We start from the raw sequence: 21,328 nt of genomic DNA, 5'->3' as shown, positions 1-21,328 counted from the left end.
TTTCCGACCGATTTCTCATACACAAACAGCAGTTGGCCGGCGTTGCCTGGTGAAACGTTGTTGTGATGCCTCGTGTAAGGAGGAGGAATGCGTATCATCACGTTTCCGACTTTGATAAACGTCGGATTGTAGCCTATCGCGATTGCGGTTTATCGTATCGCGACATTGCTGCTCGCGTTGGTCCAGATCTAATGACTGTTAGCTCAATATAGAAGCGCCTGCGATGCTGTACTCAACGACGAACGTGGGTGCACGAATGGCAAAACGTCATTTTTTCGGATGAATCCGGGTTCTGTTTACAGCATCATGATGATGGTCGCATCCGTGTTTGGCGACATAGCGGAGAAAGCACATTGGAAACGTGTATTCGTCATCGCCATACTGGCGTATCACCCGGCGTGATGGTACGAGGTGCCATTGGTTACACGTCTCGGTCACCTCTTGTTCGCATTGACGCCACTTTGAACAGTGGACGTTACAGTTCAAATGTGTTACGACCCGTGGCTCTACCCTTCATTCGATCCCTGCGAAACCCTACATTTCAGCAGGATAATGCACTACCGCATGTTGCAGGACCTGTACGAGACTTTCTGGATACAGAAAATGTTCGACTTCTGCCCTGGCCAGCACATTCTCCAGATCTCTCACCAATTGAAAACGTCTGGTCAATGGTGGCCGAGCAACTGGCTCGTCACAATACGCTAGTCACTACTCTCGATGAACTGTGGTATTGTGTTGAAGCTGCATAGGTAGCTGTACCTGTACACGCCATCCAAGCTCTATTTGACTCAATGCCAAGGCGTATCGAGGCCGTTACTAAGGCTAGATGTGGTTGTTCTGGGTACTGATTTCTCAGGATCTATGCACCCAACTTGCGTGAAAATGTAATCACATGTCAGTTGTAGTATAATATATTTGTCCAATCAGTACCCGTTTATCATCTGCATTTCTTCTTGCTGTAGCAATTTTAATGGCCCGTAGTGTATTACATTGCTTCTGCTGAAAGGCTGGTGTTCTGAGGAAGGGACAGGTCAAGCTGGAGGTAAGGAATTCCTGGATCGTGACCAGCGGCTGGTTAGGTGGAGGGTGGAGGGGGGGTGAGGATCATGGTTGGACAGTGCTATGAACTAGGAGAGACAGGGATCAGTGTTGGGATTAGGTTGGGTCTGGTTGGAGAGACTGGTGGCAAAAGACGTGTTTCCATTTCATGAATCAGGAGAAGGAGAGTAGGTCTTTGACACATCATCAAGGTCAAGCTCAGGTGTCGGGCGGAAGGTGAGCCCTCTACCTACGACCGAAACTTCTGTGGGGCTGAGGGTTTTGGAGGAAAGGTTAACAACAGTGTTAGGGGAATGTTCTGGCTCTGGATTTGGTGCAGTGTTACCAGGAAGTTTTTGGGATGTGGCAAGTTGAAAAGATCAGCTAGGCAGGGTTTGGAGCGCTGTGGGGAGGATAGGGACTGGATACTGGTTCACTGAGGTGGCAGTAGCATGTCAGCAGGTTGGATGACTTATGAAAGCGGTGCTCATAATGCCGTTCCAGGTGCTGGACAGTGTGGGATTCAGTTTCAGAGACACGACGTATACAGCTTGTCTTGGAGGGTTGCTGAGGTAGTTCTGGCATGCCTGTGCCGTACAGATGTGTATTTGCAGTACCAGTTTAGTGAGGACCAGGGACCAGCACAACCTGAGAAGATGCTCATTATGAAAGCAGGGGTGGGATCCAGAGAAAGGAATTTTTGCAGTTAGACCATTGTACGGGTGGGGGGTGTACTGTGGTTTAGGCAGCGTTTAAGAAACAGGATGTGGGACTGGGTTTTAGCCAGGGAAAGGGATACTCTTCTCAACTGGTGCAGAAAGATGGAGCGGGTACATTGTGGTAGGGACACTGTAGGTAAAACGGGAAGGACACGGAAATGGGCAAATGAAGGAGTTAGATTGTCGTGAGGGGAGCTCAATAACAGAAAAGAGGAGTAAAAAAATACGACACGCAAAAACATGCACAGATACGTTAAAAATGTACAGAAACACGCGAAAAAAGGAACCGATGAGGAACGGGATATGCGTGCGTAAGGGAAAAGTGGGGGACGGGGGATCGGTTAGACTGAGGATCAAAGTTCGTGTGGCACAGGTAGGTGTGGAGAATAAAATGTAAAAATAAGTGAGGATGAGGGATAAAATGGGATCAATAGGAATAATTATTATTTGCAGTGGGAAGAACTTGGAGCATCAGATGCTGCACCGACACCCCGTGCAGTCACGAAGCCACATTTTTAGTGGAAGAAATCGTTCGTACAGAGTTGCTCGGAAGTGTGTGCAGTTTGAAAGGCGGTGAATAAACACTGGAAAGAAGAGAGGAAATGTACAGAGAGAAGAATAATACTATAGAGAATAGTAACAAAGGAAAACATTGCAGAGTTGTGCGATTGTAGAAAACCCGTTAGGCAAAAATCAAACAATGGAAACTCCAGGTTTGAATTTCAACAGTATAAGGAAAAGATAGATCTACTAACTGTAAAGATGACACATTGGCTTGCTGACAGGCACAATGAAAAGATGCTTACACATTTAGCTTCCAGTCAAAGCCTTCAGAAAGTGAAACACACACACATTCACTCACACGAGCAACCACACCACACACACACACACACACACACACACGACCACCATCTCTGACAGGTGGGACAGGGATGTGGCTGTAATGTGGGATGGAAACAGCAATCTCTAGAGGAGGGGGGGGGACAGCAGCAAATGGGTGGGGGGGGGGGAGAGAGAGAGGAACGCTGACTGGCGGACTGTGTAGGACCAGACTGCCGAAAGGCGCAGTGTCAGCAGGTTGTGGGGTTGGGAGGTGAGGGGAAAAGGACAGGAGTGGGGAAGGGGGAAGACGGGGGGACGCATTGGCAGAGTGTGGCACACAAAGAGGGTGAGCGGGCGAGAACGGGAAGGAGGTGACGGGACAGAGGGTGCGAAAACTGTCGGACGGAGGGTGTGGGGACTGTAGGTTGACGGGAATGGAGAAACCGAAATGATGCTATTTGAAGCTAAATCGTTAAAAGGTAACATACGATGATTAGGATGTCATAGAAGCAAAACGTATGACGTTTTTACACCTTAAATCTCCAAAAATATCTAAACTGGAAGGCACACATTGACTACTTAACAGCTTAGTATTTTCAATTTGTATTTTGGCAGGTGCGAGAAACACAGACTAGAAAGGTAGTCTATAACTTCTACTTTGAGTCAGTTATTCATTATGGCATAATCTTATGGGGAAATTCAACAAATGAGACTCCTAGTATTACAGAAGAAAATACTTAGGAACATAAGTGTTACCAAACAACAGGTGTCCTGTCAACTATTGTTAAAAGATTTCAATACACTATCTATACCCTCCCTTTACATATATGAGGTGATGTTATTCTTATATAAAAGTCAGCATACAGTAAACTCTGTTTCGTCCACAACTAAAATACTCACCACAGAGAGAATTTTAAACTCTTGAAACACTACTGAAAACTTTTTACCCAAACACCAGGGTAGAAGGGACTTAAAATTTACAATAAAATAAAAGGCAGTAATATATTTAACATGGAGTTTGGTTCATTTAAAAGATTAGTTTTTACCACTCTAGTGGAAAAGTGTTATTAGTCTATTGACGAATTCAATGGGGACAGTTTCAGAGTTTTAAGATGGTAATTATGCATTTTATTTTTGTATACTGGAAACTGCAGTATGCATTTGTGTAGCAGTATCTCAGTAGTATACATAAAATAATGTAAACTATTGCATTTCTCTTTAAAAATGTTACTTATTTTAAATCCTGACACGTCTCCCACAAATTGTGTATTACGAGACAAATAAGAATGACGACAAGGCGCGACGGTGAGTGCGTGTTTCCACCTGCTGTGGAGGGTCGCTTAGGCTTTAGACTCACAGCTTTGCAGGTCTGTCAGCAAGCAAAATCGAGAATGGTGACCACAAGATATTTATAATGTGTAAGTTGGCACACACATCAGCAGGGTGACAGATCATTCATGGAGTGGATCACCAAACCCACACTTGTGCCAATCCACAATGTGTGCTGAAACCACGACAAATGAAATAAAATGACAAAAATTGTTTTCCTAATGAGCCCTCCAATTGTGATGTTGTTAATGTTTATGTTTTATAACTTCTAATTATATGTAAATCGTGAAATATAGATTAGAAATACTGAACAATGGAATGGCAGTGAAGTGTGACTTCTGGTGACACTGACTGTGCAGCAATGTGTTTCAGAACCTCTAGAATATGAAAACTGGTCAGATCTGACAGTTGAGCTCTGGATCAGTGCAACATGGAAAGCATGTAATGTATGTATGACTGACACTTTATTAACAACATTATGAGAAGGAAAGTTGCTACTCAACATATAGCGGAAATGCCGAGTTCGTCCTGGATTTTCCATTGTTTGACACTTTATTAATTTATTTCCATTTCGTCCCAAATAAAAATCGCTGTGTCCTTTCGTTAGTGTATTACTATCTGCAGGTGACATCAAAATAGTGCACATATGAAATGACTGAAAAGTGTGAAACAGGCATCTGAAAGACATTCAGGACACATGGAGGTAGGATTGCCTGCCCATTCAGATTTAAAGGACAATTTCATCAACACAAGGATATGGCAATAAAAGGTATGAATATGACATTCACTATGGTGCCAAAAATTCCCATTTGTGTAATGATAATTGTGACAATGAGTTTCAATATGGAGGGAAATAAAATCAGTTTCAGTGTCTGACATAATGAATTCTTTTGTGAAATAAAATTTTTTTAAACACGAAAAATTGCATTTTTATTTCGGCCAACACTTTCTTGGCTCTTATACAATAATTTCATAAATCCATATTTTGTCTTTTACTTGCTTTTCAAACAGTTCACTCATCCAGGGGCTCCAATGTTACATTCTGCAGTCTGAAAACCAAAATTATTTCTCAGTACCCTATGTCAGTGTCATCATCATCATCCGTTTCGTAATCTGTTAGGAAGTCATTATCTGTCCATCGGAAAGTATTAATTATCCTGAGCCGAGGCATTTGACTCTGCATCTCAGCAAAAACATTTTTGTAGAAAACCTCATCCTCTTCCTCATACGTCACATGTAGTTCTCTGGAAAAAGAAAGAGAAAAAGTAACTGCAAAATTTGTATTTCTGTATTTTATTACACCCTATTTCTTGTAATACTACAAACCATAAACATTGATGAACTGTGTCATAAATGAAGTGCAAAGGAAATTTATCAGAATTTTTAAACTTAGGAGATACAAATTCTAGTTAATACCTATCTTCATATTAAACAGGTTTTAACTGTGGAAATATGTGGGTAGCATATGGTGTTTTGACTGATATCTCAATAAAGGACTTGGAGAAATGAAGAACCTACAAAAACAGTGAAAACTGGTCTCAACATGCAGCTGAGGTAAGTACTAAATGATTTCTATTGTGTTTTTCATTCTAATTATTTCTCGAATACATCAAATCCAATGAAATTTGGAATAATGCACTATTTTGCGACTGATGATTTTAAAGAAAGTGTTTTTTTCCTCTGTGCCTTAAATACCTGAGGACCATCCTACAAGATATTTTCAAAATTTTCCCTTTTTTCCAGTCAGTCTTCTGATTGGTTCAATACAACCCACCACAAAGTCCTCCCGTGAGCCAATCTCTTGATTTCAGTTGCATCTTGTGTCCTCAATTATTTGTTGGATGTATTACACTCTCCTTCTACACTTTTTACTCCTCACAACTCCTCCTAGTACCACGGAAGTCATTGCTCAATGTCCTAACACATATCCTATCATCCTGTTTCTCTCCTATCATCCTATCCCTCTTCTTGTCAGTGTTCTCCACACTGATTCTGCACATAACCCATCTCTCATTTCTTATAACAGCCCACCTAACTTTCAACACTCTTCTATCAATTTTCTTCTCTTCTCTTCCAGTTTTCTCATAGTCTGTGCCTCGCTTTCATACAATGCTGTACTCCAAACGTACATTATCAGAAATTTCTTCTTCTAATTAAGGTTGATGTTTGATACCAGCAGACTTCTCCTGGCCAGAAATGCCCTCTATGCCTGTGCTAATTTGCTTTATACGTATTGTTTGGTTATAATTAAAGTTCAGCCACTTACACAGGTCCAGTGTGGGCTGAATTATCATATGGCAGTGAATCTTGGTAGGTATGCTAATGTGTTAATGCAGGACCAATTTATGCTGGAAAAACAATTACTTCCAACTACGGCCACTACGAGCAAATCTGGCACAGTACACCGTTTGTACGACATCCACACTATCGTTTGACAAGCTGTAACGTGAGTGAACAGTAGTGATAATTGAGGAGAAAGACTGTGTGCTGTTAGTGAAACAGTTTCATGTGAACGGCAGCAATTCCAGTGCTGCACTGACAGAGGGGCCAGATGTAATTAAATGCTTTAAAGAAAATGACGATGAAATTTAAAAACGTGGGTGGGCTAGGTGTGGCACCTGGAAGAGGAATGCATCCTACCGCAGTGGAAGTTATTGACACAGTTATTGTTGCTGCAACTCAGTATGCAGCACGTGTCCCGGCTAATGCTAGTGTTTGTGCCCTTCCACGAGAATTGTCCATCCTGTGGTCAATGGTGTGGACAATTTTTGTGTGGTGTCACCGCCAGACACCACACTTGCTAGGTGGTAGCCTTTAAATCGGCCACGGTCCGTTAGTATACGTTGGACCCGCGTGTCGCCACTGTCAGTGATTGCAGACCGAGCGCCGCCACACGGCAGGTCTAGTCTAGAGAGACTCCCTAGCACTCGCCGCAGTTGTACAGCCGACTCTGCTAGCGATGGTTCACTTACTACAGACACTCTCATCTGCAGAGACAACAGTTTAGCATAGCCTTCAGCTACGTCATTTGCTACGACCTAGCAAGGCGCCATATTCAGTTACTGTAACTAATTACTTCAAGACTGTATTCTGAACAAATAATATTGTGAATCATGTACCGTCAACTTTAATCAATGGATTAAAGTTAAGTATGAAAGTAATTACGTCCGCTTTCTGAATTCTCATTCCCTGTCATGTTCCAGACCTCACGTCAGCATAGTCCTTCCCTCCTCACGCCAGCCTGCGTGAGCTAAAACGCGTGCATTTAGACTGGTGCCCCTACAAGATCCGGACGGTGCAGCAACCAAATCATCATATCTGCAGCAACGTACTGAATTAGCTCTTCAGTTTTCGGACAGATAGAAGTCGATGACATGCGACCAGGCAATTTTCTATGGAGTGAAGAGGCACATTCTACACTACAGGGTACAGTAAATACACAGAACTGCCAAATTTAAGGGTACTGTTAAACTGCATGTTGTGCACCAAGAACCACTGCAGTTGCTGTATATGACTGCTTGGTGTGGAGTCACAAGCATCTTTATTCTTCGTCCGTTCTGTGAAGAGGATACATCCATAGCGCCTGTCGGGGGTGGTGGGGGGGGGGGGGGCCCTCTGTGATGCCTTTACGTTATGGAGACCTCCTTGTACAGCACGTGATTCCTGCTTTGGAAGAGCACAACTGTGTGGAAACCATTCTTTTCATGTGAGATGGGCCAACATTGCATGTCACTCACCCAGCGAAAGAGCTGCTTAGTGCAACCTTCCTTAAAACATATTATATCGAGAGGTTTTCAGATGCATTGCCTGCAAGATGACCTGATCTGAATCCATATGACTCTCGACTCTGGGAATACCTAAAAGAATACCTTTACCAGAGGCACATTAGGTCTCTACCTGATCTGAAGGCCAGTACGCAGGAACACATAGCTTAAATTCCACCGGAACTACTGTGAGCAAGTGTTGATCACATCGTTTTACAGAAGTAGCATCTCATTCGACATCTCCAGTGCTCGTACAGAATGAATTAACCCTTTAGTGACCAAATTATTTCTGGAAGTTGTAGATTTTTTATGAACACTTTATTGGGCTAAGAAACCGTTCATAAAATCATAGTTTAAATCTTGAAATGAGAGTTTAGCCTATGAGTGTAAAAAAATTAGTGGGAACTATTGGAACTGTGGAGTAACTTCACTTGCTAATTTAAAACAAATGTATTTCCTTTATTTTTTAGTACAAAAACATGTTAAACATTACATTTATATTTGTATTAGTTCATACTGTCCTTTGAGTTCACTAAGGTGATGTACTATGGAACTTAGAGAAGCATGGTGCTACATACAAAGGTACACGACAGTTGCTACTCATTACTTTTGTTCGCTTTTCTTTGTTCTTGGTGCTACATTGGCGGCATCTTCTGTTTGTTGTACCTTTTGTAGGGAAATGAGTTCCAACTTTCTCCAGACGAACTTCATCTGGTACTCCAGACACACCTCTTATTGGTGTTTGACCTTCCTCTTCTCTTACGACTTGAGAAGCCAGAGATAAGCTGCCTTGCCAAGTGCAGTCTAAATGTTAGCTGGTCTGCTTTTGTCTTCTGTAGCTTCCACATAACGTAGGAACTGACAACTGCCAAATGCACAAGAAAGGAAAACAGTTTGTGCCACCACTTCCACGAACGACGGCCTACAGCATACCGTTGACGCAGCTGATCAAATCTATCGACTCCTCCCATTATTTTATTATACTCTGCCACAGCCAATGGGCAGAATACTTCAGTTCTGCTTCCACTAACTTACCTTGTAATATTTATGTAATTTTCAGTCAAATGCAGCAAATATCCACGAATACTATCTCCCTCATAAATACAAAAATAGATGAATACAACACAAGTCACTTCACACGCAAAAGGAAAGCACACTATCCAAAAAACGCTGTAGCGGTCGAAACAGTGGCTCGTTTTCACACGGGAACTGCGCTTCTGCAATGATTGACTCACAAGGTAGAAAAACAACAGCTTTAGCCTAACTGTTGACAATCTATACATAGTTAGCACACGCTAACAGAGATGGTAGCATAAGTTAGAAGTGGGAACACGGATTACCACTGAACTTAAAGAGAAAACAAATAAGTGGGAACTATTTGCATTCGCAGCACCAGATTCGCACCTGGTCGCCAAAATTGAAACTAATTTTTCTCCAGCGTAAAACTGTTCTGCGTTAACGCATTAGAATACAAATCGAGTTTCGCTTCCATATGATAATTACTGGACATCTGCGAGTATCTGCACTTTAATTACAGCCATTTGGTATGTCATCATTGCTTCATGCATCGTGTGTTACTTTATTTCCAATGTATCAGAACTGCATCACTTCTTCATGGACACCAGTTTTGATGTTAAATCCATAACTAATCTGATATAGCTAATGCTCATTAATTTAATCTTTCCTGGTTTCTTTCTCAATCTGTAGTGTGTTCTCATTAGACTGTTCTTTCCATTCAACAGGTTCTGAAATTCTTCCTCCCTTTCACAAGCCAATAGGAGTATCATCAGTGAATGATATTATTAATATCCATTCTCCCTGAATTTTAATCCACTCTTCCATCTTTCTTTTGTTTCTTTCACTGCTTCTTTGATATATAAACTGGAAAGTTGGGATTGAAAGTTTATATCCCTGCCTTACGCTCTCTCTAATACTAGCACTCCGTTCCCAGTCTCGTGGAAGTCATCGAGGTCGCGCGGTAGAAACGCAAAGTCATCAGAACCGGGCTCGGACGGTGAACAGAAGCAGCAGGAGCAACCTACCTGAGGTTCACGAGCCTCACAGAAAATTCTTCAAATGGCACAGCTCTGATGTGGCCGCTGTACAGGATATCGAGGCAGCGCAGTTGCTTCAAGTCCAGGACGTGCCGTAGGCTTGGCTGCAGATCTGTCAGGTCGTCAATGTACTGGAGGAGCAGCGTGCGGAGGGCCGGCAGCTGCGCCACGTGCGCCACGGCAGATCCGCCCAGCCCACTGCATCCGGAAAGATCCAGTCTAGAAGAACAAACAGAAAAATAATGTAACACTTTAAGATGTTGCTGACAACATGAAATTTGCTGTGTAATACACAGTACGACAAAAAAGAAAGGCAATGAATTATCCAAATGGGACAGAAATCAGTACATGTACAGACAAACAAATGGTTACATGTTGTATACATAGTTCCGTGTAGTCGGCGCGTACACAACTGTCCCACTAGAGCGCACCCCGCTAAGCACAGCAGCGCAGGCGCAGCGCTCGTCCGTCTCCGCACTACGAGATGGCGCTGCCTTAGAGACGGACCAAATTCTGCTTCCGTCGATCTGCGTATTAATATGTAACGCAGCCAATGAGATTGCTGCTAACGTAGAACCTTTTCTCCTCTCGGATCACACTCGCGCAGTGATACCTGAACGAGCGAGGTATTATAACGAGTGTACAGACCTCCAATTAGTCAGTCTGCATTAGTCTGTACCAGTCTATAGTCAAGTTTCAGTGTGCGCCTAATAAGATTATCATATTCCTGTACATAGCCATGAAGATAAATGTATAGACACTTTGTCAAGTATCAGAGATATGTGAGAATAAGATTAACGTACCAAGACCAAAGGAACTTCAGATTGTCAATTGTAAATAGCATCCAGAATCAAGTTACGTAATGTTTATGCTTGTTATCATTTCAATAAATGTGTGAGAAAATTAATCAAGTTCTGTTTGAAGTCGGTCACCGTCAACCTGCTACTCTAAGCGTGCAAGTGGCATATCTACCGTCCGACCTAACGGCAGAAGATAAACACGCCACAATAAGACCACGAGACGTATTGCTGACACTCGCCTACTTCGTTAGATCGACAAGTCAAATAATCTGATGGTGTGTGTACCGAATGTCTTACAGTACGCACACCACATTACAATTTCAGAAAAAACTGGATGATTCATTCAGGAGAGAGAGCTCCACAAATTGAGCAAATCAATAGCGCATTGGTCCATCTCTGGCACCTGTGCAAGCTTGGCACTGATGACAGAGTTGTCGAGTGTCCTCCTGAGGAATATCGGGCCAAATTCTGTCCTATTGATCCATCAGATCGTCATAATTCTGAGACTGTTGGAGGACCCTACCCATAACGCTCCAAATGCTCTCAATTGGGAAGACATCCGGCAAACTTGTTGACCGAGGTAGGGTTTGCGAAGCACCAAGAAAAGCAGTAGAAACTCTCGCCCTGTGGAGGCAGGCATTATCTTGCCGAAACGTAAGCCAAGGACAGCTCGCCACGAACGGCGACAAAACGGGGCGTTGAGTAGCACCGACTTACTGTCGTGCCGCAAGTGTTCCGAGGACGACAACCGAAGGAGTGCTGAAAACAAATGGCACCTCAAACCGTCACTTCCGGTTGTCGCACCGTATGGCGGGTGACAGACACGTTGATATCCCTCTGCTATCCGGGGTACCTCCAGACGCGTCTTCAGTCTGGAATAAAATTGTCTTCAGTGATGAGCTCTGCTTGAAATTGAGCCACAGTGACCAGCAAAGACCTGCCTGGGGACACCCCGGAATGTAGTGGGGTACCAACCGACAGCAAAACAACCGGAACTGATAGTCTGGAGTGCCACTTGTTTTCGTAGCAGGTCACTTTCGGTTGTTATCCTCGGAAAACTTGTGGCATAGCAGTAAGTCGACACTATTTGGTTGCCATCCACAGCACCCTTACAGCACAGTGATACGTCAACGATATTCTACGCCCCTTTTGATTGCCCTTCCTGCTCTTACATTTCAGCAAGATAATGCCCGCCCGCACACTGCGAGAGTTGCTATTGCTCGTCTTCACGCTCGCCAAACTCTACCTCGGCCAGCGAGGTTGCCGGATCTCTCCCCAACTGAGAGCATTTGGAGCATTACAGGCAGGGCTTTAATGATGTCAGGATTTCGATGACAGAATTGGGCACCCAATATCCGTCAGGACGACATCCGACAACTCTGTCGATCGAAGCCGAGCCGAATAACTGCTTGCGTACAGGCCAGAGGTAGACCGACGCGTAGTCGAATTGCTCAATTTCTGAAGCTCTTTCTCTCGAATAAATCATCCAACTTTTCTGAAATTTTAATGATTTGTTTGTCTGTGCACGTACATCACATCTGCCAGTTTCCATCCCTCTGGACAATTCCTTCGTGGTGTGACGTTTTCTTGACTTAGAGCGGCATTTACACGTGAGTAATTTCCTGTGCACACTAAGTGCAGCAGCTGTTGCAAGTACATGCACGGGAACAGACTTTCACTCAGCTCTGTCCCGTGGCACAATCTTCTGGGCCTTTGCAGCTAAGGGGAAAAAGTACAGGGTCTTCATTAATGAGTGGTGCATTTTCATACATTTATTGATTTATACGGGCACATTTTACATCATAATTTTACATCACTACGTGACTACGGAGAGCACAGGCTCGCTGTGTCGTTGGGACCGGAACACGGGTCCGGGAACTGCGACGGACGAGCCCGGACGCGGTCGGGGTAGTATCTGGAGCTCAGCGGGAACGTGACACGCACACCGACAGTGGCCCCAATGCCCGATGCGACGACGGTGGGCCCGGGAGCTGTGACGGGCAGTCGGCCGACGAGACGGGAGGAGACGTCTGGAGAACTGAAGACGAGATCACAGCCAGTGAAGTGGCCTGCCGGGGACAGTGTGTTAAGAGCAGATGGCAGGCAGGGTGCAAGCTGGCCGTGTCGTGTGGTGTGACGTCATTACGGTGCGGCACGGGCATTCGAAATGGACGCGGCGGCCAGCTCGCGTGACGCAGTCTGCCGGCTGCCGGAGTGCCCGTTTGGAGCACGGTCTCGGGGGCTGCCCGGCCAGGTCGGGGACGGGACGAGGTGGGTGTGGCTGCGCACTGGCAGCTGGCGGTACCCGTGCACCGCTGACGGCTAGGGGAGTGGGCTCTGCCTAACAGGTCGCACGGGGAGTGTCGTCCGTGGACAAGTCCTCCACTGAAACTTCCTAGCAGATTAAAACTGTGTGCCGGACCGAGACTCGAAGTGCTAGGAAGTTTCATATCAGCGCACACTCCGCTGCAGAGTGAAAATCTCATTCTGGGAACATCCTCCAGGCTGTGGCTGAGCCATGTCTCCGCAATATCCTTTCTTTCAGGAGTGCTAGTTCTGCAAGTTTCGCAGGAGAGCTTCTGTAAAGTTTGGAAGGTAGGAGACGAGATACTGGCAGAAGTAAAGCTGTGAGGACGGGGCGTGAATTGTGCTTGGGTAGCTCAGGGGTAGAGCACTTGCCCACGAAAGGCAAAGGTCCCGAGTTCGAATCTCGGTGCGGCACACAGTTTTAATCTGCTAGGAAGTTTCATATCAGCGCACACTCCGCTGCAGAGTGAAAATCTCTTTCTGGGAACATCCTCCTGGCTGTGGCTAAGCCATGTCTCCGCAATATCCTTTCTTTCAGGAGTGCTAGTTCTACAAGTTTCGCAGGAGAGCTTCTGTAAAGTTTGGAAGGTAGGAGACGAGATACTGGTAGAAGTAAAGCTGTGAGGACGGGGCGTGAGTCGTGCTTGGGTAGCTCAGGGGTAGAGCACTTGCCCAAGAAAGGCAAAGGTCCCGAGTTCGAATCTCGGTGCGGCACACAGTTTTAATCTGCTAGGAAGTTTCATATCAGCGCACACTCCGCTGCAGAGTGAAAATCGCATTCAAGTCCTCCACTGGTTTGAAGAACTGAACGATAATCGGAGTAGTTGAGGTGAAAGCTGTCTCAATTCTGTCCACGGAGACTTTAGTCGGCTCGCCATTACATTTGATCTGCAAAATGTTCTCGTCACGGTGATCGTGCGGTGCACTCTATGGCAGCGTAAGTGGTGGCCGTGCCACGTCTACGCACAATACCGGGTCAAAAGTATTTAATGCGACAAATTCCTGGAGGTTGTAGGGGACGTCAAAACAAATATTTTCCCCTAATGTCATTTTTACCTATGAGGATTATTTAAACTGGTGGAGGCTGTATTATGCTCGTCAGTTGTTAGACGCCGTATTGCGATCTTGAGATGTTAGAGGGTTTATTACGCTCTTCAGTTGTGGGCAACTGCTGTCCACCAGTGTAGTAGTGCATTGTCTCTGTTTACTAGTAGAGCGATACACCTGGAGTGAGTACACTGACACGGTTGGTGCGTACTACGTAGCGCACCACAACGGACGAGCTGCACAGCGGGTTTAGCAACAGCAATATCCTAATCGCCGTATCCCGCATCATACGACCTTTGCTGCTGTGTACCAACGTCTGCGTGAGACCGGGTCATTTAGCACATTACCTGGACAGGGACGCCGTCGCACGGTAAGAACACTGCAGTTTGAGGAAGCTGTCTTGTAGCATGTGGAGCCGGGTGCTTCAGTCAGCACTCGTGCAATTGCACGTGACATTGGGACTAATCAGACGAATGTAAGAACAGTCCTTCGAGAGCAATTGTTACGTCCATTTCACTTATAGCGTGTCCACAACCTGGAATCAGTTGATTATCCACCCAGAGCACAGTTTTCGCAGTGGTACCTGGAACAGTGTGAAATGCATCCTACATTTCCATCCTCTGTGTTGTTTAGCGATGAAGCAACGTTCGGGCGCGATGGAGTCTTCAACATGCACAATTCGCATGTTTGGAGTGAGGATAACCTACATGCCACAGTTACTAGCGCTCATCAAGTGCGGTTCTTCGTTAATGTGTGGGTCGGTGTTGTTGGGGACTGTTGAATTGGGCCGTATCTGCTACCTAGGCCATTAAATGGCAGGCACTATTACAGTTTTCTCGCCAGAGCATTGCCAGAATTGCTGGAAGACGTGCCGCTCCCTACAAGACAACGCATGTGGCGCCGGCACATTTCAGTGGTCGCGTGCGTCGATTCCTGGACCGACGGTTCCCAGAAACGTGGATTGGCAGAGGTGGTCCTGTACCGTGGCCTGCTCGATCCCCAGATATGTCCCCTCTGGACTTTTTTGTGTGGGGAGAGATGCGCAACCTTGTTTACGCACCTCCTGTTGCATCAGAAGAGGGTCTGGTTGCCCGGATAGTAGCAGCAGCAGGAACAGTTCAGGATACTCCTGGGGTTTTGCCCGTGTCAGACATAACATGATCCGATGGTGTAACATTTGTTTACGTGGGTCAATGGAGGCATTTCTGAAAATCTACTGTAATTGAAATTGGGTTGTGTTAATGTGTTGTCTCTTGGTCATAAAAAAATGGAAAAGTGTTTCTTGGTTTAATTAATTTGCCGCCAGAGAAATCTTCCTCTACCGGTTTAAATACTCCTCATAGGAAAAAATGACATTGGGGAAAAATATTTGTTTTGATGTCCCCTACAACCTCCCAGAGTTTGTCGGTATAAATACTTTTCACCCTGTATAATGTGGAACAGTGTAAATCGGCTCGAGCAAATACCCACCGGTACTGTGCCGTGTCGGCGCGTGCAGTCGGAGGTCGGCTGTACGACTGCGCAGATGTTCTGCCGGTGTCGGGCACCGAGGCAGCGTGTGACGGTAGTACCTCCTCCACTAATTCACCGGGAATGGCGAGCGAGTGAGCACAGGCGAGGTGTACAGGTGGAATACCGATGTCGTCCTTGGGATTATTCGCAGGCCGAGAAGTACGAGCCGAAGTGCGTCCGTCCGGGTGATGCCGTGACACGTCAGGGATGCTTCCGGTATACAGTGGAGCCGTTCCGGGTGGCTACGCACACGTCACGTGCACGACGACGAGCCCGGAACTGTGTCGGACTGCCGTCGCGTGCCGCCCAATGTGCAAACTACGTCTCATCTCACTGGCTCAAATGGCTCTGAGCACTATGGGACTTAACTACTGTGGTCATCAGTCCCCTAGAACTTAGAACTACTTAAACCTAACTAACCTAAGGACACCACACACATCCATGCCCGAGGCAGGATTCGAACCTGCGACCGTAGCAGTCCCGCGGTTCCGGACTGCGCGCCTAGAACCGCTAGACCACCGCGGCCGGCTCATCTCACTGGCACCGTTTGATTCGTGGACACGACAGGACGATGCAAACAGTCGGCACTCGTTCAAATCCGTCAAGGTGTCAGTGGGGCGCCACGCATTGTACTCGATCCGCGTGGTCCGTGGCTGACAGAATCGGAAATAGGCGTAACTGTCCACGAGGCGTGGAGGTCTAGCTCGCACTGGCTTTTGCTTCGCTGGGTGCTCCACCGTCGTCACAGGTTGGCCCGGCCATTAAATCTCCTCCCACAGGTAAACACTGACGTGCTGCTACCCACGTGATTCTTTGGGATGCCTGCCACAAGTTTGGCATAAGCTACGTTTAATATTTTTTGTGGGATCTGAAATTTAAAAACCTCTCTCACACCGGCCCGATTGAGCTTCACAGATCAGGATAGTAAAAAACACGCGAATATTAAGGGAATTTTCATTCACAAAGCAGGCTTATCACATTCACACAGTTCAATGCTGTCCTATCCTGATTAAATTGAGCTTAACTTAAATTCCATAAGGCAGTGAAGCAATTTCGAAGTCTCGGTGCGACGAAAATTGTCAGTCGATCTTCTGAAAACATTTGTAATAATTATTAACTTTCAGTGATCACACGGGGAAGACCGGAGATGTGCTGGTAAGACCGTGTTAGCCCATTTATTGGAAGTAATAAACTGGATATCTCGAGCGTACAAAACGGCAGGTTCGTCCAGTGTAAATCAGACGTTCCCCACTGATCCCGTGCAACACAGCGTAGTAAGCAGACACTGTCAATAATAATCAGTCAAATAATACGCGAACACACTTACTTTAGTTTAGTTCATGTATTAAATTCCTTATACAGAATCTCATCAAGATGGCTACTAGCTCAACAATACATACATATACATCTTCGTTCTTTCACGGCTAATCGGCAAGATCTCCTTCATTCTTTTCATAAGAGAAAACATAGATAGCAGAGAAGGTATTCCATGGAGTAAATGCACGCTCCAAGGAATAATAGGGCTTGAAACTACTTTGCATTGATAAAAGATAAGAAGAGATATTTCGAGATATGTACTGAGTTATATATTTTTATAATATTTCTGAAAATATCGCGTAGAGACCGCCGCAAGAGACATTACATACGGTAGTGCTCCGGTGATCATTAGTGACAACGTCGGATTTCAAACAGAGTCCACAAAGTGGGTACCCCATCTTCTCACCACAGACGACAAATTTCATCACCTTGAGGCGTACAAACAGCTACTGGTACGCTACCAAATTGAAGGGGAACATTTTGTGCACCGGATTTTGATCTGTGATGAAACGTGGGTACACTGTTACGCACGGGAATCGAAAAAAGCAGCCCAAAATGGCACAAAAAAGACCAATCTACACCCACTGACGACTCTACACCCACGGAGTGCCTAAAATTGTCTCTGTGTGGGGAAGGTTATTGCGACAGTCTTTTTTTATATTAAGGAAGTTCTCATCAGTTTTGTCCAAGAATGCTGTACTGTGAGCGCCGTATACTACTGCCATTTTTTGCATAGATCGGAAAAGTTTGCGTTTACGGACCCCATACCCGATGATGAAAAATGTTCTATTTACAATTATCTATCGATCCCTCCAATTTCGAGTCGATTGCTCTTCACAACTTTTAGGGGCGATTTTCTCAAAAATGCGGGGGTGTTGACCCAAAATAACTTAGATTCCTTCGTTTTAGGTTGTACACAAGCGACCTGCCAAATTTGAGCCGAATCGGTTGGCCGTGTCTGAGGCCTTCCCCTTGTAAGCCGCACTTGAATCGAAGCCGCACCTGAAAAATGAGACTCGAAAGCAAGGAAAAAAATTTTTCCCGAATCTAAGCTGCACCTGAAATTTGAGACTCGAAATTCAAGGGGAGAGAAAAGTTTTAGGCCGCACCTCCAAATCGAAACAAAGTTGGTTCATTTTAATACGAGACACAATTTAGGTCGAATGAATGACGATACAGCTACAGTAGTTTGGTTCGAGTCGTAAGCTTAGCAATTAAGCTTTACCAGGTAGCCATTGCTATGCGTCAGGCGCTCCGTCGGTATTTATACGGGTACCCTTCCTTTTTCACGTGCTTCGTCTGGTTTGCATTGATTGCTTATATTTCTTTGATCTCGTAAGTGCCGTTCTCTTTGTTATAGGTGTTTACGTCACTCTGAGCGGAAAATGCATTAATGTACTGTGTCACGCATTGTTTGTAGCATTATGATAGTGAGTGTTTACGGCCTGTCGCCGCTCGCGGCATGGCTTGCTTATGTGCGCGCTACCGCCGCTTACAATGGCAGCGGGGGGTGGGGGGTGGGGGGGGGGAGGGGGCGGGGGAAGATGTTCTGAACGAGAGTTTAGCGAAAACTTTTCTCCGTTTGAAAATCTTTGCAGACGCCTCTTTAGTACATTACATTCTGCACAGAAATTAGAGTCATCTTAGATTTAAAAATCTAGTCAATTGCCGTGCTTCATTTCTGACTGTATCACTAATAGGCATAAGAATAATACGAATAGGTCTAGCGGTTCTAGGCGCTCAGTCCGGAACCGCGCAACTGCTACAGTCGCCATGCCTCGGGCATGGATGTGTGTGATGTCCTTAGGTTAGTTAGGTTTAAGTAGTTCTAAGTTCTAGGGGACTGATGACCACAGATGTTAAGTCCCATAGTGCTCACAGCCATTTGAACCATTTAATACGAATATAAACATGACATGATATGTACATTCTTCCGCGTTTGCTGTTGTCTCACTCTAGTTTCGTAGTTTATTACGCAGACAGGATTTAAATGAGATAGCAGCAAACACGAAAGAATACATGGCAAAATGTTTATATATTAGTATTATTATATTGTGGTGAAGAGAATACCGCATGTGATTCACAATTCATAAAATTTCCTATTAGCAACCATCTCTTCTCACAGGTAGGTAAAAATTCAGAATGTAGAGTTGGCCATATTGACAAAAACCCCAAACAGTCTTGCCAGTCGGATTTTCATAGTACATTGAAATGCTGCTACATTCGAAGATGAACAATACGGTATTTGTATTTACTTCGTTGGATAATGTATGAAAATGCAGTGGTCGAAACTCGGGGCGGAGGAAAAAGCTCATCTTCCATTTTTTTTTTAATTTATTTACTGACGCAGAGGTTTTGGCACCAGTATTTATCTTTGTGCCTGCAAAGCAAGCCTGTGTAGCACTACATATATTCGATGCAGAAGTTAGTTGTGGCGGCACCTATCAACATTTTTCAGAACTTCCGCTTACTTTGCACTCAATTCTAAGCCGCAGGCGGATTTTTGGATTACAAAAACTGGAAAAAAAGTGTGGCTTAGATTCGAGTAAACACGGTACACAGGGATGGCTAGAGGACAAATGTAAGGAGGTAGAGGCTTATCTCACCAGGGGTAAGATAGATACTGCCTACAGGAAAATTAAAGAGACCTTTGGAGAAAAGAGAACCACGTATGAATATCAAGAGCTCAGATGGAAACCCAGTTCTAAACAAAGAAGGGAAAGCAGAAAGGTGGAAGGAGTATATAGAGGGTCTATACAAGGGCGATGTTCTTGAGGACAATATTATAGAAATGGAAGAGAGTGTAGAAGAAGATGAAATAGGAGATATGATACTGCGTGAAGAGTTTGACAGAGCACTGAAAGACCTGTGTCGAAACAAGGCCCCGGGAGTGGACAACATTCCATTAAAATTACTGACAGCCTTGGGAGAGCCAGTCCTGACAAAACTCTACTATCTGGTGAGCAAGATATATGAGATAGGCGAAATACCCTCAGACTTCAAGAAGAATATAATAATTCCAATCCCAAAGAAAGCAGGTGTTGACATATGTGAAAATTACCGAACAATCAGTTTAATAAGTCACGGCTGCAAAATACTAACGCGGATTCTTTACAGACGAATGGAAAAACTAGTAGAAGCCGACCTCGGGGAGGATCAGTTTGGATTCCGTAGAAATATTGGAACACGTGAGGCAATACTGACCCTACGACTTATCTTAGAAGCTAGATTAAGGAACGTCAAACCTACGTTTCTAGCATTTGTAGACTTACAGAAAGCTTTGGACAATGTTGACTGGAATACTCTCTTTCAAATTCTGAAGGTGGCAGGGGTAAAATACAGGGATCGAAAGGCTATTTACAATTTGTACAGAAACCAGATGGCAGCTATAGGAGTTGAGGGACACGAAAGGGAAGCAGTGGTTGGGAAGGGAGTGAGACAGGATTGTAGCCTCTACCCAATGTTATTCAATCTGTATATTGAGCAGTGAAGGAAACAAAAGAAAAATTCGGAGTAGGTATTAAAATCCATGGAGAAGAAATAAAAATTTTGAGGTTCGCCGATGACATTGTAATTCTGTCAGAGACAGCAAAGGACTTGGAAGAGCAGTTGAACGGAATGGATAGTGTCTTGAAAGGAGGATATAAGATGAACATCAACAAAAGCAAAACGAGGATAGTGGAATGTAGTCGAATTAAGTCGGGTGATGCTGAGGGACTTAGATTAGGAAATGAGACAGTAAAGTAGTAAAGCAGTTTTGCTATTTGGGAAGCAAAATAACTGATGATGGTCGCAGTAGAGAAGATATAAAATGTAAACTGGCAATGGCAAGGAAAGCGTGTCTGAAGCAGAGAAATTTGTTAACATCGAGTATAGATTTGAGTGTCAGGAAGTCGTTTCTGAAAGTATTTGTATGGAGTGTAGCCATGTATGGAAGTGAAACATGGACGATAAATAGTTTGGCCAAGAAGAGAATAGAAGCTTTCGAAATGTGGTGCTACAGAAGAATGGTGAAGATTAGATGGGTAGATCACATAACTAATGAGGAGGTATTGAATAGGATTGGGGAGAAGAGAAATTTGTGCCACAACTCGACTAGAAGAAGGGATCGGTTGGTAGGACATGTTCTGAGGCATCAAGGGATCACCAATTTAGTATTGGAGGGCAGCGTGGAGGGTAAAAATCGTAGAGGGAGACCAAGAGATGAATACAGTAAGCAGATTCAGAAGGATGTAGGTTGCAGTAGTTACTGGGAGATGGAGCAGCTTGTACGGGATAGAGTAGCATGGAGAGCTGCATCAAACCAGTCTCAGGACTGAAGACCACAACAACAACAACGGTACACGGATCGCTCTGGAGCGCTGCACACGTGTGGAACTGGTAGTGAGCGGTCACGAGGCGGTGCAGTAAGGCGTGCTGAGCAGGAGACGTGGCAGAGTGGCGCAGAGGAGGTGTCTCGTCTGCAGGTGCCCGTGACCACACCGTCAGCGAAGTTGCCGCATTTATTGGGGTATCGACACAGAGCGTCTGCTGTGCCTTCAGAGGCTACTGCACAACTCACAGCATAATAGAACAGAGGTCCTAACGAGATTCTAACTGACAGGGAGACGAGTGTCGCG

The 21,328-nt window shown here is 44.9% G+C and overlaps 1 protein-coding gene across 1 annotated transcript in view; it reads right to left on the bottom strand.

Moving 5' to 3' along the window:
- Positions 1-4,817: 4,817 nt before the first annotated feature.
- Positions 4,818-21,328, bottom strand: part of LOC126484255 (uncharacterized) — a 71,345-nt gene continuing 54,834 nt past the window's right edge. The window contains exons 4-5 of the mRNA XM_050107676.1: positions 9,715-9,945; positions 4,818-5,152 (exon numbers count right to left, since the gene is read on the bottom strand). Coding sequence (XP_049963633.1) covers positions 4,978-5,152; positions 9,715-9,945 — 406 coding nt within the window. The 3' untranslated portion in view covers positions 4,818-4,977. The remainder of the gene's footprint in view (positions 5,153-9,714; positions 9,946-21,328) is intronic.

Source organism: Schistocerca serialis, chromosome 6 (assembly GCF_023864345.2).
Source record: "Schistocerca serialis cubense isolate TAMUIC-IGC-003099 chromosome 6, iqSchSeri2.2, whole genome shotgun sequence".
NCBI classification, from domain to species: Eukaryota; Metazoa; Arthropoda; class Insecta; order Orthoptera; family Acrididae; genus Schistocerca; species Schistocerca serialis.
This window is presented reverse-complemented; position numbering and strand designations above follow the sequence as displayed.